The 18757-nt window shown below is 41.0% G+C and overlaps 1 protein-coding gene across 2 annotated transcripts in view; it reads left to right on the top strand.

The window, feature by feature from the left end:
• LOC125457070 (uncharacterized) overlaps window positions 1-18757 on the top strand; it is a 97462-nt gene that overhangs the window by 43383 nt on the left and 35322 nt on the right. For both annotated transcript variants that reach the window (XR_009446558.1, XM_059650321.1), the window contains exons 10-14: window positions 3792-3827; window positions 6284-6432; window positions 9457-9583; window positions 12992-13134; window positions 13215-13341. Coding sequence is in view for 1 of the 2 variants with exons in the window: in XM_059650321.1 (XP_059506304.1) it covers window positions 3792-3827; window positions 6284-6432; window positions 9457-9583; window positions 12992-13134; window positions 13215-13341 (582 nt within the window). In the remaining variant the exon portion in view is untranslated. The remainder of the gene's footprint in view (window positions 1-3791; window positions 3828-6283; window positions 6433-9456; window positions 9584-12991; window positions 13135-13214; window positions 13342-18757) is intronic.

Here is an 18757-nt window from a genome sequence, read left to right as displayed (position 1 = left end):
CAGATAATGTAATTGATATAGTTTATATGGGCTTCAAAAAGTGTTTGATAAAGTGCCACATAATAGGCTTGTCAGCAGAGTTGAAGTCCCTGGAATACAAGAGCCAGTGACAACATGGATAACAAAGGTGACTGATTGACAGGAAACACAGAATCACAGTGAAAGCTTGGTTTTTGGACTGGAGTACCCCAAAGATCAAGATTGGGACTGCAGATCTATAGTAATGACAGACATATACAGTAGTGACGGACAGCACAATCTCAAAATTTTCAGATGACACAAAACTTATAACTATGTTAGAACCATTGAATTGTGAGGGGCAGAATGATCGTCTTCAAGAGGATATAAGTTGGTGGAAAGAATGGACATATGGCAATGAAATGCAGAGAGGTGTGAAGAAATACACTTTAGTAGGAGGAACAAAAAGAGTCAATAGAAACCAAACAGTAGAATTCCGAAGGTAACAGAAGAGACCTGGGGGTATATGAATACAACCCTTTGACAGCTCAGGTTGAGAATGTGGTTTAAAATAGAATCGGATCTCAGGGTTTACAAATAGAGGTAGAGAGCTGAATTTTATCAAAAATCAGAAGTAACAAGGTGAAGAGCTGGACAAACACAGCAAGCCAAGCAGCATCAGATGAGCAGGAAAGCTGACATTTCGGATCTGGACCCTTTTTTTTTAATCAAAAATCAGTTTAGTTTTGTTGTTAGAGAATTTCATGAATGGTTTTGACCTGTGAGCTCCAGTGAGTTACCACGTACAGTTGTCCATTGCTTACCTCATTCAGCAACATTAGCAGACAAGGTGTTGGTATGGTCCAAAGTGCAAGTTTAAAGTCGATAATTGTATTCCAAGCAAGTATAGATCTGGATCCATCAGATACCCACTCTGACTTTTGTGACAGGAATTGTCATCACGCAGTTTCTCTCACCAGGATGGGAGAATAGCAAACAGCAGAAAGTGAAATAAAAACAGAAATTTAAATAGAAATTCCCCTGTTTTTCTATCTCTCTGACCTTTATCTCCACCTATCCTTTTGCCTCACCCCCCACCTCCCCCACCTATCTTTGCACATATACGCCAACATTTTCCCAGCACAATCCGTTCTGAAGAAGAGTCATTGGAGCCAAAATGTTAACTCTGCTTTCTCTCCACAGATGCTGCCAGACTTGCTGAGTTTATCTAGCAATTTCTGTTTTTGGTTATGATTTCCAGCATCTGCAGTTTTTTTAAACTTTTTTTGTACAAAAGTAGAAATTGTTTTGAGGAACTCAGCATATCTTAAGAAATAAGAACTGGAGAAGGCTGTTCAGCCCTTCAAGCCTGCACCAACATGCAATATGACCATGGCTGATACAATACTCCTACATTCATTTCCTGGCTTTCCCCATAACCTTTGAACCTCCAACTGTTCATAGGTCTGGCAGCATCAGTTGAGAGAAGGCAGAATTAACATTTCAAGTCCAGTAACCCTTCTTCAGAAGTGCAATCACACTTCTTTGTTTTACTTTGGTATAATAACAAAGTGAGTAAAGGTAATAATGAGATGCTAATGCACGCAAATAAATTCCTTTCGACTCACTGAGATTTTCACCTCACTATTCAAACCTGAGATGCAAAATCAGACTGCTTTCTATTAACATGAAGAATCCCAATTTTCCGAACTCATCATATTTTTCCAACTTTTCCACTGATTCTCCATTGCCAATATCATTCTGGGCTGGTAGAATTCTCCCCATCAAGCACAAAAGCAAAGAAGTTATGCTAAACTTTATATAAAACATTTGCTCAGCCTCACTATATTATTTTGTACAATTTGAGACACAGCACATTAGCTGTGAAGACTTTAGACAGGGGGCAGAAAAGATTTACGAGAATAGTTCCAGCGATGACAGACTTCAGTTCCATGGATTGATTGGAGAATGTTGGGGTTTCTCTGCTTAGAGGAGAAGCTTGAAGGGAGATGTAATAGAGGTAGTATAAATGATAAGATGTCTAGACAAAGCAGATAGAGGGAAATTGTTCCTCTTGGTAGAAGGATAGAGAACCACTAGACACAGATTTACCAGCTTGTAACTGATGTCCATTTCAAGCCCACCGACTCCCACAGCTACCTAAAATACACCTCCTCCCACCCACCCTCCTGCAAAAATTCCACCCCCTATTCCCAATTCCTCCGCCTCCGCCGCATCTGCTCCCACAATGAGGCATTCCACTCCCGCACATCCCAGATGTCCAAGTTCTTCAAGGACCGCAACTTTCCCCCCCACAGTGGTCGAGAACGCCCTTGACCGCGTCTCCCGCATTTCCTGCAACACATCCCTCACACCCCGCCCCCGCCACAACCACCCAAAGAGGATCCCCTCGTTCTCACACACCACCCCACCAACCTCCGGATACAACGCATCATCCTCCGACACTTCCGCCATCTACAATCCGACCAAACCACCCAAGACATTTTTCCATCCCCACCCCTGTCTGCTTTCCGGAGAGACCACTCTCTCGTGACTCCCTTGTTCGCTCCACACTGCCTTCCAACCCCACCACACCCGGCACCTTCCCCTGCAACCGCAGGAAATGCTACACTTGCCCCCACACCTCCTCCCTCACCCCTATCCCAGGCCCCAAGATGACTTTCCACATTAAGCAGAGGTTCACCTGCACATCTGCCAATGTGGTATAATGCATCCACAGTACCCGGTGTGGCTTCCTCTACATTGGGGAAACCAAGCGGAGGCTTGGGGACCGCTTTGCAGAACACCTCCGCTCGGTTCACAATAAACAACTGCACCTCCCAGTCGCAAACCATTTCCACTCCCCCTCCCATTCTTTAGATGACATGTCCATCATGGGCCTCCTGCAGTGCCACAATGATGCCACCCAAAGGTTGCAGGAACAGCAACTCATATTCCGCTTGGGAACCCTGCAGCCCAATGGTATCAATGTGGACTTCACCAGCTTCAAAATCTCCCCTTCCCCCACCGCATCCCAAAACCAGCCCGGTTTGTCCCTCCCCCCACTGCACCCCAAAACCAGTCCAACCTGTCTCTGCCTCCCTAACCTGTTCTTCCTCCCACCCCAAGCCACACCTCCATCTCCTACCTACTAATCTTATCCCACCTCCTTGACCTGTCCGTCTTCCCTGGACTGACCTATCCCCTCCCCACCTCCCCACCTATACTCTCCTCTCCACCTATCTTCTTTTCTCTCCAACTTCGGTCCACCTCCCCCTCTGTCCCTATTTATTCCAGAATCCTCACCCCATCCCCCTCTCTGATGAAGGGTCTCGGCCCGAAACGTCAGCTTCTGTGCTCCTGAGATGCTGCTGGGCCTGCTGTGTTCATCCAGCCTCACAGTTCATTATCTTGGATTCTCCAGCATCTGCAGTTCCCATTATCACAGACACAGATTTACGTTGATTGAAAAATATAAAGAAACAGCATGAGGGAAATCTCTTTAATAGAATGAGTGATTAGGCACTAGAGACCAATGTCTTAACACAACTGGAAGAGGATTTATTCATGGGTTTCGAAGAGGATTCGGATAAACACCCGAAGAGAAAATATTTTTATAGGAGTGGGTAAGTAGGGTAAATTAAATCACTCTTGCTGAGAGCCAGCATGGAGTTGGTGTGAACTGAATGGTTTTCTTCTGTACTGTGACTACACAAAATTCTGTGATTTGATGACAACATGTTGTTCAACTTTGTTCATATTCTGTCAGCACAAAGAACCTTCACTCTGTTTAAATTGATAAAATACAGTTATGTTTTGTGATTTTTCTTTAGGGCGGATTGAAAGTGGAAAGGCCTATGGCTCCAAAGGTGTGTAAAAATCTATTAATTTCTAAACAGCGAACAAAAGTGACAAGATGTTTGCTTTAACAAGTCGCTGACCCTTATTGTCACTAAATCGAAACAACTAACTCCAGAATCTACTTTCTAGTGCTTGGCTCATTCTGACAGTTTTTCATTTGTTCAGTTATTTCTGACTTAGCAACATTCTGTTGTTAAATTAGTATTGTAAAATCTAATAATTCTCAGGTACTTTGCAAGTGACTGCTGATTGGAAAACAGTAAGCATCAGAAAATGAAATCTGTCCTATTCATTTTTACACCACAGATACTGCATTGGTGAGGCAAATCACTTCAAGCTCAAATGGACTTAAGTTGCTAATATTCAGTTGCAACTTCTGGAATGAATTTGTTGGATAGAGACTAGGGCCTGGAACTTCACTCTCGGGTCATATTCTGCAACCAAACCTAGAAAAGAATAGCCCAAAGGTCTGGGGGTGAGTTGGGTGACTCTGAAACAAGAACAGAGTCTCCCAAGTGTGAATCATGAGTTGGCCAAAAGACCTGTCTCAATGCACCAGCCCCATGTTGAAGTTGAATGCAAAAAGCATAAAACAAAAAAACAGCCCTGCAGCCCTGATGCCTTGTGAATGCTATACACACACACGTGCGCACTCACAAACACACACACAGGTAATTCTGTGCTCCACCCATGCTAATCTATTACCACTTATGCTCTCGATGCATGGTTATGCCTCTCTGCCTTTCCTTCATGATGTTCCAAATCAACCTATGTGCATCCCATGGCCCCCTTGCTCTTTGTTACAACCTATTATCTCTGCCTGTTCTCCAATGTCTCTCAAGTACCTTTTGTCATTGCATGCTTTACTGCATTGAAAAATAGTAAATACGCGTTTTCCATTTTTACATTCCTTCAACTGACTAAAGTTTTATCATAGCAAAAAAATAATTTGAGTGGACAATCCTTGATAGCAACAAGCTTTAGAGTTCATAGTCCCATATCAAAGAACCTTTCACTTGTAGTTGTCAGTCAAACTGAAAAAATGCACTCTCCTTATTGTAATAATGGTGGGTTGAGAAATAAATCATGCAGCAGTCATCCAATCCTGGAAACCTTTTGTTTTGTGTTAACAGAATGAAGTAGTAAGAAATGTTCTTTTAATGCCCAAGCATTTTTTTTGAAGAGTTAAATAACAGGTCGTTTCATTATCTGACATCTTGACATTTCCAAAGATGGGCGCTCCTAATAGAGCTTCTTGAGATTTTTGACATGTCCCTTGACAGGGTGCTGGCATTTTTGACAACTTCTTTTGGAGGTTTTCTTGACATTTTTGACAGATCCCTTTGTCTTGTTTCAACAATTTTGACAGTTTATTTTGACAGATGTACTGACAATTCAAATGAGCTTGACATTTATGCATGTTTTATACTCATTTCTGCCTGCTTTCACAAGCTCAAACTGCATCTTATCTCCCCAAGAGCACCTGATCTCCACCAAGGGTGTCCCAGGACCAAACCCAAAGGGGTTATCTTTTTCTCCAAATGAATCCATAAAGTTAAGATTTGCTCTGACAGGATCCAAACTGCACAATTTTCAATTCACACTCCAAGGCAATGAAAACCTCACTTCATTGGAAACTGATAACAATTAAAATGGCTAGCTGCTTTGATAAAATGCAAATGAATGAAACCTGCCTCACTCACTTTGTTCCCCCATGAAAATTGGAAGTGCTTTCTTCAGAGATGGGACTAACAGTTTTTGACCACTTCTGCCATCTTTACCAAAGCAGAGAGGTTCTGCATGTTGGCAAAACTTGGGCATGGTGCAATAACCTCCTTCAGAACCAATGGGAAATTAATGTCCAAGTAAATCTTGAGCCTTCCTTCCAGAAAAAACTTGACAACAGAAAAATAATACGTGAGCTCACAATTGTACTGCTGCATGTAGTATAAATATCAAGGAATACTTTGTCAAGCCACAATTAAAGGGTGTCTGCACATAATAATGGAGACAAAAGCTTTGAAGTCATCAAAAAATGCTGGCCGATGTGATAAAATTGCTTTTATCTCTATGAAACTGGAATGAATGGTCTTACTCATCTACATTGATCTTCTGACTTTAATAATGATGATCACAAGAATCGATCAAGGCCAGATACAGTAGGTTCTAATTTTCATTTTAAATCAATTAAATCAGTTTTACACCAGGTGCTCTGCAATCTCCCAAGGACTGTGGTTTGTATAATTTTTGTTTTGGTTAGATTTGCTGTGTAATTTCATTGAAGAACATTCCCACCTACAAATTTCTGGAGAATCTTGGAATATAAATCAGAAAATGATATTCATCAGATTCTTTAATAGTTGAGAATTTGAAATTCTTGTGGACCAATACACCAAGCAAAAACTGACCTTAACCTTATTCACCTAAACTCCATAAAATATGACTGCTATTGCTTTGTATTTAGGTTATCATATTTGAAAAATCATTCTTTAATGGACATTCCAAGGAAATTTGCAAAGATGCGTCAAATTTGAAAACACTTTGGGAGGATGTTGCTGACCTAAATGTTAATGACATTAAAGGAGTAGGTTCAATACGAGTGCTTGGTGGAGTGTGAGTATTATTAGAAAATAATTTTAATGAGACAAACTACAGTATTTTTGTATATATTTATGTGTGTACAAAATCATATGTAGATATGCATATATTTCATAATAATTTATTTTGAATTGATGACTGGCATTCTAACGTGAATGTCAAGTTTTTTTCTATTTCATTCATATTTTTAAAGTAATTTTGTTCACAAGTATAAACCTAACGGCAACATTGGCAGGAAGTAGTTTGGACAAAGCAACAAGCTTGACTCAGCTAAGTTTCTGAAATGATCATAAATAAATAAAAGCAGAATCCAAAGTTGGTAATTTAGCCCTTCAACACTGTTCAAAGTCAATAACTCATTCTACTTATATCTATTAAATTACTGTCAGCTGCCAATAATTAAAAGCAAACATTCAAAATTTGACACATAACACAAAAATAGATGTTATGTTTAATCCTTGCCCAGAGGTAAGAATGAATGTTTTGTAAATACCTTCTGTCCATAAATTGGTAGGTAATCTGAGAGAAATGACAAATCTTAATTCTAAACTTTGACGTACGTAAAGCACAGAAAGATGAAATGGATCCTGGAATTCTTGATGATCAGTTTCAGATTTCTTTTTGCCAACTAGGAAAACAAAAGTAGGCGAAGGCTTCCCACCCTACTTCCCACAGCTTACTCTATTATTCAATGAGATCTTGCCCAATCTCTTTGTGGTCTCAAAACGACGTTTTCACGTAGCATTGATAACCATGACCTCTGTTGGCAGTCATCTAATTCTGCTTTAAAAATATTCAATAACCCTGCCTCCACTGTGTGACGAAGAAAGCACCAGACTCACGTCCTTACAGCAGAAAATTACACTGATGCTTACATCAACATCTCACACGTTTTGTTCACCAGACTGTAACTGCTACTGGTATGGAACTGATGCTGGTTGTTTTAACAATTGTTTTTCTTATAAACATTGGAAGGAAGAGCAGGAGAATGTCTGCTCAGCCTATCAAGCCAGTATATTTAAACAGATTATAGATGACTATCTGCCCTGACTCCATGTTTTCCCACCAACTCCACATCCTTTCTTGTCAGCAGAAATGATCAGTTTCTCCCTTGACCTTACTGAATGATTGAGCTTCCACAGCCCTCTGGGTTGAGAACTCCACAGATTCATTCTGATTAAGGAAATTGCTTGTCTAAAGTTCTTTAGCTCAGGTTTTGGATGTTGTGTTTGGCTCACTCACTGAGCTGGTGCATTAGTTCACAGACATTTCATTACACTGCTGGGTAACATCATCGGTGCACCAGCAGGTTAATTAAACGTCTGCAAACTAACAAACCAGTTCAGCGGGCGAACCAATGACAGAAATTGGCCCTTTTCTCAGTTTTAAATGGCCGCTATCTTATTCTGAAACTGTATCGTCTAGTTTTAGACCTATCAGCCAGGTGAGTTCTTGTAGCATCCATCCTGTCACTCTCTGTATCACATTTGTAAGTTTTAATGAAATCATCTCTCATTCTTAAGAGGTGCATACAATATAGGTCCAGTTTTGTCAATCTTTCATCATAATTCTAGGGATTAAAGTGCTGAATGATTTTTACACTCCCTCAATGGTCAGCACATCCTGCCTTAGATAGGGCATCCAAAACTGTACACAATACTACAAGTGTAGTCCCACCTAGATTCTGTACAATTATAACCAAAGTTTTACTGCTGTTCTCAAATACCCATGTGACGAAGGCCAATAGCCCTTTTATTCATTCGCAAGATGAGGGCATAGCTAACTAGGTGGCATTTATTGCCCATCCCTAACTGCCCAGAAAGCAGTTAAGAGTCAATTACATTGCTGTGAGTCTAGAAGCACACATAGGCCAGATCAGTTAAGGGTGGCAGTTTCTTTCCCTAAAGGACATTAGTCAATATATCCGTGATAACAAAGTGTGGAGCTGGATGAACACAGCAGGCTAAGCAGCATCTTAGGAGCACAAAAGCTGATGTTTTGGGCTTAGAAGGGTCTAGGTCCGAAACGCCAGCGTTTTTTTTCCTAAGATGCTGCTTGGCCTGTTGTGTTCATCCAGCTCCATGCTTTGTTATCTCAGATTCTCCAGCATCGGCAGTTCCCACTATCTCTCTTAGTCCATATATTGTTTGCTTTCCTAATTGTTTGCTATATCAGCACCAGATTTTAGTGACTCATTAATAAGGGGAGATAGTGATGGAGTAGTATTGTAATCCAGAATCCCAGGCCGCAGTTATGGGGACATGGGTTCAAATCCCACCATGGTGGGATGATGAAATTTGAATTGATAAAAATCTGAAACTTTAAAAAATGCCTTTATACCAACTATTTCTATTGTCACAAACACCCATCTGGTTCACTAATGCCCTTTATGGAAGGAAACTGCCAACAGTAACTGGTCTGGCCTACATGTAACCCCAGACCCCTAACAATGCACTTGTTCGACTCTTAACTGCGCTCTGATACACAATGCATACATTGCAAACAGATATCATAATAGCCCTATAAAGTTTTGGCTGATAGCTTAACCTTTAAGACATCCACTCATTTCCCATTGTGATAATCATTGGTAATCTAATTCAATTGTATATACTTTCAGTTATATATTAACAACAAATCTTTATCCACAGTAGTACGACGACCACAGTAAAAATAGTAAAACATGTTTGAGAAAAAGCAGGAATATATATTGAGCTGCATGTGTAAATTAAAGAAAACTCTCTGACTTAACTGTACACTGATTTAGAAATATCCCACTGGCTCTTTGAGATAATTTTCACTCTTGATACAAATGTATGTAATGCATGGGCCATCAATTTTCTATTTCCTTTCCAACTAAGATAAATACTAAGCATGAATAAATGGCTTATCTGCAACAGTCAGTTTTACAGCGATGATGAAATTGAATGTGTATCTGTAATATATAGAAGGAACGCTGTTTAAATTTTTAAAAAGTAACATATCCCTGTGTACAACATTGTTTTAAACAATGTAATATATTTATTCTTCTTTACAATTCAGGTGGGTTTGTTATGAAAAAGAATGTTACAGTGGACGCCAGTACCTACTGGAGGAAGGAGAGTATGAGGACTGGCAGGCATGGGGTGGATTTGACAGTACAGTACAATCCATGCGATATATTCAGGCAGTAAGTTACTGTTTATTTCAGATTGTTTGATTTATTCCTATGCCTATCAAATGTATTCTTTCAGCCTCTATTCCCATCCTTGCACCACAACACATCTCTGGTGATCGGAGTTATATCCTGTCTCATGCATAGACATTGCTATTATAATTAGAATAGTTTCAGCTTTTGATCATCTTTAAGATAGTGATCGCGGGTTTGGAAGGCGCTGTTGAAAAAGACTGTGTAAGTTACTGCAGTGCATCTTGCAGATCATACTTCAGTGGGGGCAGGGTTATTGAATATTTTTAAAGCAGAAGTAGATGATGAACAAGGGAGTTGATGGCCTAGTGGTATTATCACTGGACTGGGAATCTGGAGACCCAGATAACATTCTGGGGACCCGGGTTCAAATTCCACCAGGGCAGATGGTGGAATTTGAATTCAATAAATTGTCTGAAATTAGGAATCTAATGATGACCCTGAATCCATTGTCGATTGTAGGAAAAACCCCACCTGGTTCCCTAATGTCCTTTAGTGAAAGAAACTACCATCCTTAACTGATCTGACCTACACGTGACTCCAGACCCACATCAGCGAGGTTGATCTTAACTGCGTTCTGGGCAATTAGCGCTGGGCAACAAATGCTGCCTAGCTGGCGATGCCTTCATCCTGTGAATAAATAAAGTAAAAAAAAACACACCTAAACTTCACTCTCACCTGACAAAAGGGAGGATATTTGTGATTGTAGGAGATTGACCATCTCAGCTTAAGGACATCTCTGCAGGAGTTCCTCAGGAGAGTGCCCCAAGCCCAACCATCTTCAGCTGCCGCTCTATGTAGGTGGTGGAGTGAGTAGATATGAGGGTGTTGTGGGCCATGTGTCCTGGATGGTGTCAAGTTTCTTGAGTATTGTTGGGCCAGCTCTCATCCAGGCAAGTGGGAGTATTCCAACACACTCTTGACTTGTGCTCTGTAGATGGTGGACAGGCTTTTGGGAGTCTTGAGATGGGGTACTGCCTGCAGAGTTCCCAAAATCTTACCTGATCTTGTAGCCATGCTATTTATATAGCTGGTTAAGTTTAGCTTCTGATAAATGGTGACACCCTGACTGGGGGATTCAACAATAATAGTGACAGTCTTGATTGGCAATGAGAGATGGTTAGATTTTCTCACTTCTTGGAGCTGGTCATTATCTGACACTCATGTTACTTCCCACTAATCAGCAATAGCCAAACCTGAATGTTGTCAAAATCTTACTTTGTTCTGCTTCGATAGATGAGGACTCTAGAATGGTAATGGAAATTGTGCAATCAGTATAGAACATACACATTTCTGTCATGATAATGGAGGGAATGTTGATGAAGGTTGATGGTTGGGCCTGGGGCATTCGCTGAAGGAACTTCTACCGAGATGTCCTGGAGTTTAGAGGGTTAACCTCCAACAACCACAGATATCGTCCTTTGTATCAGGTGAGAGTGAAGTGAAAGTCACCACTTTCCCAGAAGATCATAGGTTGCTCTCTCATTACAGAGAGCTGACTAGTGGTAGGTTAAACCAGAGACAAGGGGCAGGTTGAGAAGGCAGGGCCTTCGTGGTGACATCAGCTGGTATGAGAATTGAACCGATGGGTTGCATTTCAGCTGCCCCGCTAACTGGTGATGATCAGTGGTGTGTTTTCCCCGTTTGCTGCTGAATGGAGCTTTGCTGGAGATCCTGTGCCTCATTCAGTTAAAAGCTGCCTTGATACCAAAGGTAGTCACTCTCTTCTCACCACTAGACTTCAGCTTTTCAGTTCCTGGTTGGACTAGAGCTGGTAATGAGGTCAGGGAATGAGAAATAAGGAAATCCCAAACGGAGTATCAGTGGGCAGGCTATTGCTGAGTCTGCACTGCTTGGTAGGACCGTTGCCAGCATTTTCCATTGCTTAACTGATGATCAAGAGTGGGCTGGTAGTATACCAGTTGGCTAGGATATTTTTGTTAATCCTGCTTTTTGTCAGGTAAATGCCAGTGTTGTATCTAAGCTGCAACAACTTGGTGAAGAGATCAGCCAGTTCTGGACCACAAGTCTTCATTGTCATTGTTAATACGTCGGCAGGGCCTAAAGCTTTTTCAATATCCTGTACCTTCAGCCATTTCTTGATGTTATGTGGAGTGAATTAAATTTGTTGATGAGTGGCATCTGCAATGCTGAGGACTTCAAACAGAGGCCGAGATGGATCATCACTCAACACTTCTGACTGAAGGTGCTTCCACAGCTTCTGTCTTGTCTATTGCACTGATATGCTGAAATCCCCCATGACTGAGGATGGGGCTTTTTGTTGCACCTCTTCATCTACTGAGTTATTTAATTGCCCACTGCATTCATGACTGGATGTGGCAGGACTGGAGAGTTTAGATCTGTTGATGGTGCTCTGTCAGTGCATACTGCTTACATTGATTGGCACACAAGTAGTCCTGTGCTGGATCTTCACTAGATTGACACATCATTTTTAGGTTTACCATGTGCTGTTTCTACCAAGCCCCCTTGTATTTTTCATTGAATCAGGGTTGATCGTCCAGCTTCTAGTAGTGGTAGAAAATATGCAAAACTACAAGGTTATAGATTGTGATTGAATGCAATTCTGCTGCTGATAATGGCCTACATCACTTCGTGGATGCCCAGTTTTGAGTAGCTACTTCTGTTCAAAATCTATTGTATTTAGCATGGTTGCAGTGCCACATCACCAGGAAGAATATCCTCAATGTTAAGTTGGAGATTTGTGTCCAAAAGGATTATGCAGTGCCAATACTGTCAAGGATAGATGCAGCTGCAACAAATAAATTGATGAGAGGAAAGTCAAGTGTGTTTTTTTCCACTCCTGTGTTCCCTCACAAGTTCCACAAACCCAGTCAGCACCATCTTCTTTAGGACTTGGTCAACTGTGCCAGTGATGGGACTCTTAAGCCAGTCAGTGATGAACACTGTATACACCCATCCAGAGTTCATCCTGTGCTCTTTACAACATTGGAAACGCTATCCAGATGCTGTTCAACAATGGTTACTGCCTGTACAACAGGCAGAAAAGAGCAGAAACACAGAAAAATTTGAAATTCTGTGAGCTGGACCTGATTGGCACTTGCCACTATAAGGGTTTCGTAATGTGAAAGAGGTTTTGTTCACTACTTTGCTATCTGAGAGTGATCACTGAGTCCCTCTAGAGTCTTCTCTCCACAGTCATCATCGCTGTGTTGTAATTGGAGGCGTATCTCGTGACAACAAATGCTGCTTCTGGGGATTTGTGAGCCAGTAGTTTAACATCTCTTTATGAAAGATGCATCTTCATTGGTTTCATTTATGATAAAATAAATATTGTACAAAATCTGCCCTCATTGGATAGTGTGGAATTTTTTTTATTATGATGACATTTTAACTGTTCTTTTCCACCAGGATTATATAAAGCCTGAAATCACTTTATTTGTGGAAGCAAATTTAAAGGGTGACAATACTGTTTTTTTTAATCATGATATTCCAAACTTGGAAAATATAGGACATGGAACTGTGACTCAATCAATTGAAGTAAAAAATGGAGTGTAAGTATATTTTCAATTTGTCTAGAATTGGATGTTATAAGTGCCATTTTACACACTAACCCTCAACTTGTATCTCTCAGATGGGTGGTGTATCACGAAGAACGTTACTGTGGAGAGCAGTACATTCTAGAAAAGGGTGTATATAGAAACTACACTGACTGGGGAGGAAATGACAGCTGTATCATGTCATTACGCCCAATACAACTGGTAATGTATCTTGCCTTAGTAAGGCTGTATACTTGATGTGCACCTAGTCCAGACAAAGTGAAGGTTGTATTTGATTTGAAATAAATGCAAGGGCAGTGTCACACTTATAAACAAAGAGAATACAGTAAATGGTGTAACCTCTCAGCTGTATATACAGATCAGGATAGTTGGGCTAAAACACTTTTCTTCTCTGTGTAAGAGAAGGTGTGGGATGACCTGATAGAGGCCTTTAAGATCATGAAAAGGATTGTTAAGCTAGACATAAAAAAAAAGTTTCCACTTGTGGGAGAAACCAGAAATAGAAGCAATAGATATCTAATTATTAAATTCAATATGAAATTCAGGAAAATTTCCATTTACTGAAGAGTGATCCAAATGTGATACCCACAGCCACATAGTTGAATCAAATATCTTTGCTACATTTAGGGAGCAATTACATAGTTATATGAGGGAGAAAGAAATAGAAGGATATGTTGATTAGGTTGGATGAAAAATGAAAAAGAGTCTTAAGTGAAGAATAAACACAAACCTATTGAACGAAATTATCTGTTTCAGTGCTGCAAATATTATGCAATTTATTATATTGATAGTCAAAAGAATTTAATGTAATTGTTATCCAAATTGTGATAAAGGTTGAGTATTACGGTATCAAAGGTTAAATGCCTACATGGATAGGACATTTCTGAAACAAAAAGCAGAGAATTACAGTAACATTTTAATAGACCATAAGACCGTAAGACATAGGAGTGGAAGTAAGGCCATTCGGCCCATCAAGTCCACTCCGCCATTTAAATCATGGCTGATGGGCATTTCAACACCATTTCCCTGCACTCTCCCCGTAGCCCTTGATTCCTTTTGAGATCAAGAATTTATCGATCTCTGCCTTGAAGGCATCCAACATCCCGGCCTCCACTGCACTCCGTGGCAATGAATTCCACAAGCTCACCACTCTCTGGCTGAAGAAATGTCATCTCATTTCAGTTTTAAATTTACCCCCTCTAATTTTAAGGCTGTGCCCACGGGTCCTAGTCTCCCTGCCTAACAGAAACAACTTCCTAGCGTCCACCCCTTCTAAACCGTACATTATCTTGTAAGTTTCTATTAGATCTCCCCTCAGCCTTCTAAACTCTAATGAGTACAATCCCAGGATCCTTAGCCGTTCATCATACGTTAAACCTACCAGTCCAGGGATCATCCGTGTGAATCTCCGCTGGACACGCACTAGGGCTAGTATGTCCTTCATGAGGTGTGGGGCACAAAATTGGGCACAGTATTCTAAATGGGGCCCAACTAGACCCTTATAAAGCCTCAGAAGCACATCGCTGCTTTTATATTCCAACCCACTTGAGATAAACGACAACATTACATTCGCTTTCTTAATTACGGACTCTACCTGCAAGTTAACCTTTAGAGAATCCTGGACCAACACTCCCAGATCCCTTTGCACTTCTGATTTGCGAATTTTCTCACCGTTTAGAAAATAGTCCATGCCTGTATTCTTTTTTCCAAAGTACAAAACCTCACATTTAGTCACATTGAATTTCATCAGCCATTTCCTGGACCACTCTCCTAATCTGTCTAAATCTTTCTGCAGCTTCCCCACCTCCTCAATACTACCTGTCTGTCCATCTATCTTCGTATCATCGGCAAACTTCGCCAGAATGCCCCCAGTCCCTTCATCCAGATCATTAATATACAAGGTGAACAGCTGTGGCCCCAACTGAACCCTGCAGGACGCCACTCGTCACCGGTTGCCATTCCGAAAAAGAGCCTTTTATCCCAACTCTCTGCCTTCTGTCAGACAGCCAATCCTCAATCCAAGCCAGTAACTCACCTCGAACACCATGGGCCCTCACCTTGCTCAGCAGCCTCCCATGAGGCACTGTATCAAAGGCCTTTTGGAAGTCCAGATAGATAACATCTACTGGGTTTCCCTGGTCTAACATACCTGTTACTTCTTCAAAGAATTCTAACAGGTTTGTCAGGCATGACCTCCCCTTACTAAAGTAGATATAGGAAAATAATGAAAATAATGAAAATGCAAATTGATTGACAATTTCTGAAGTACAGTAGCATGGGCTACTTGCATAAACAGTATAATTATTCTCAGGGTCAGGAGTATGCCTGTACTGCCCAGTGTCTCAACTCCTTGATGCAACTAGTTGGATGGTACATTTTGAATTTCCACTGAAAAACTGAGGTTTTCCATGATTAGAAAATCATCCAAGGTTTACTGACCACCATACTTAATTTCTGATCTGTTTTCTATTATATATCGAGTACTATAGATGGGTCAGATTTTGCCCAGAGTGTGCAGGAGGGCTTCCTGACACAGTATGTAGATAGGCCAACAAGGGGCGAAGCCACATGAGATTTGGTACTGGGTAATGAGCCCGGCCAGATGTTAGGTTTGGAAGTAGGTGAGCACTTTGGTGATAGCGATCACAATTCCGTTATGTTTACTTTAGTGATGGAAAGGGATAGGTGTATACCACTGGGCAAGAGTTATAGCTGGGGGAAAGGCAATTACGATGAGATTAGGAAAGATTTAGGGAGCATAGAATGGGGAAGGAAACTGCAGGCGATGGGCACATTAGAAATGTGGAGCTCATTCAAGGAAAAGCTCCTGTGTGTTCTAGATAAATATGTACCTGTCAGGCAGGGAGGAAGCTGTAGAGTGCGGGAGCCGTGGTTTACGAAGGAGGTGGAATCTCTGGTCAAGAGGAAGAAGAAGGCTTATGTTAGGATGAGATGTGAAGGCTCAGTTAGGGTACTTGAGGGCAACAAGGTAGCCAGGAAAGACCTAAAGAGAGAGCTCAGAAGAGCCAGGAGGCTTTCTATAGGTATTTAAGGAATAAAAGAATGACGAAAGTAAGATTAGGCCCAATCAAGGATAGTAGCGGTAAGTTGTGTGTGGAGTCAGATGAGATAGGGGAAGCACTAAATGAATATTTTTCAACAGTATTCACTCTAGAAAACAACAATGTTGTCGAAGAGAATACTGAGATACAGGCTACTAGACTAGGTGGGATTGAGGTTCACAAGGAAGAGGTATTAGAAATCCTTCAGAAGGTGAAGATAGATAAGTCCCCTGGGCCGGATGGCATTTATCCTCGGATCCTCTGGGAAGCCAGGGAGGAGATTGCTGAGCCTTTGGCATTGATCTTTAACTCGTCATTGTCTACAGGAATAGTGCCAGATGACTGGAGGATAGCAAATGTGGTTCCCCTGTTCAAGAAGGGGAGTAGAGACAACCCTGGTAATTATAGACCAGTGAGCCTTACCTCAGTTGTTGGTAAAGTGTTGGAAAAGGTTATAAGGGATAGGATTTATAATCATCTCGAAAAGAATAAATTGATTAGGGATAGTCAGCACGGTTTTGTGAAGGGAAGGTCGTTCCTCACAAACCTTATTGAGTTCTTTGAGAAGGTGACCAAACAGGTAGATGAGAGTAAACCAGTTGATGTGTATATGGATTTCAGCAAGGCGTTCGATAAGGTTCCCCACAATAGGCTGTTGTACAAAATGCGGAGGAATGGGATTGTGGGAGATATAGCAGTTTGGATCGGAAATTGGCTTGCTGAAAGAAGACAGAGGGTGGTAGTTGATGGGAAATGTTCATCCTGGAGACCAGTTACTAGTGGTGTACCGCAAGGGTCGGTGTTGGGTCCACTGCTGTTTGTCATTTTTATAAATGACATGGATGAGGGCGTAGAAGGATGGGTTAGTAAATTTGTAGACCACACTATGGTCGGTGGAGTTGTGGATAGTGACGAAGGATGCTGTAGGTTGCAGAGAGACATAGATAAGCTGCAGAGCTGGGCTGAGAGGTGGCAAATGGAGTTTAATGCAGACAAGTGTGAGGTGATGCACTTTGGTAGGAGTAACCGGAAGGCAAAGTACAGAGCTAATGGTAAGATTCTTAGTAGTGTAGATGAGCAGAGAGATCTCGGTGTCCATGTACACAGATCCTTGAAAGTTGCCACCCAGGTTGACAGGGCTGTTAAGAAGGCATACAGTGTTTTAGCTTTTATTAATAGAGGGATTGAGTTCCGGAACCAAGAGGTTATGGTGAAGCTGTACAAAACTCTGGTGCGGTCGCACTTGGAGTATTGTGTACAGTTCTGGTCACCGCATTATAAGAAGGATGTGGAAGCTTTGGAAAGGGTGCAGAGGAGATTTATTAGGATGTTGCCTGGTATGGAGGGAAGGTCTTAGGAGGAAAGGCTGAGGGACTTGAGGCTGTTTTCATTAGAGAGAAGAAGGTTGAGAGGTGACTTAATTGAAACATATAAAATAATCAGACGGTTAGATAGGGTGGATAGGGAGACCCTTTTTCCTAGGATGGGGACGGCGAGCACGAGGGGGCATAGCTTTAAATTGAGGGGTGAAAGATATAGGACAGATGTCAGAGGTAGTTTCTTTACTCAGTAGTAAGGGAATGGAACGCTTTGCCTGCAACGGTAGTAGATTCGCCAACTTTAGGTACATTTAAGTCGTCATTGGACAAGCATATGGACGTACATGGAATAGTGTAGGTTAGATGGGCTTGAGATCGGTATGACAGGTTGGCACAACATCGAGGGCCGAAGGGCCTGTACTGTGCTGTAATGTTCTATGTTCTATGTTCATATGTAGTGTACTAGGAATGCTTAGCCACAAAATTCTCCCTATTTTATGTTCAGCATAGAAATTTGCTGTATTGCTCATTAACTGGATCAGTGGTGCTTGCCAATGGAAGATCGCAGCCAGGAAACCTAGGTTTCATTGAAAATTACATACAACAATTTGGGCCTTTAAACATTTTTCCCATAACTTTATTCAACTCTTCATTTCCCACATTGAAAAAAAATAGAAAACTTCAAAATCCATTTTTAAATAAGTCATTACACATGAAATGATCAGGTAAACAAAAGATTGCTTCAAATGCAATTTGCAATAAAATTACAGGAGCAATTGATACATCCAGACACCTGACACATACTTCATATATAAAAACAAATATTTTTGTTCTAATTCAAAGGATCTGTGGTTCAAACATTAACAATTCTGTATTGACCATGCTTCTGAACCAAACTGTACAGCTTCGTTCTTCTGTTTGACTTCATAGTTCCATTCCCTGAAAAAATTTAATATTTTTGATGCAAAAGAAACTTTCTGCATATGCTGGAAATTAGAAAAAAATAAATATGTGTGACATAATCAGGAAGTTGGCAGTATCCGCAGGGAGAAATAGAGTTACTATCTCAGATTGTGACCTTCCAATGAAATACTTCTTGATCAAAAATCTTTACTTCAGTATTTAAAATATAAGGAAATTGTAAGCTTCTAAGAGGGATTTACAAGACAGGGAAATGTGTTTGTCACTAAAATTTTGAAACAATTTTTGAGAGAGCACAAAGTTATATGGCCCAGT

This window comes from Stegostoma tigrinum, chromosome 12 (assembly GCF_030684315.1).
Source record: "Stegostoma tigrinum isolate sSteTig4 chromosome 12, sSteTig4.hap1, whole genome shotgun sequence".
In the NCBI taxonomy this organism is placed as follows: domain Eukaryota; kingdom Metazoa; phylum Chordata; class Chondrichthyes; order Orectolobiformes; family Stegostomatidae; genus Stegostoma; species Stegostoma tigrinum.
The sequence above is the reverse complement of the archived record's forward strand: the minus strand, read 5'-3'. Positions and strand labels throughout refer to the sequence as shown.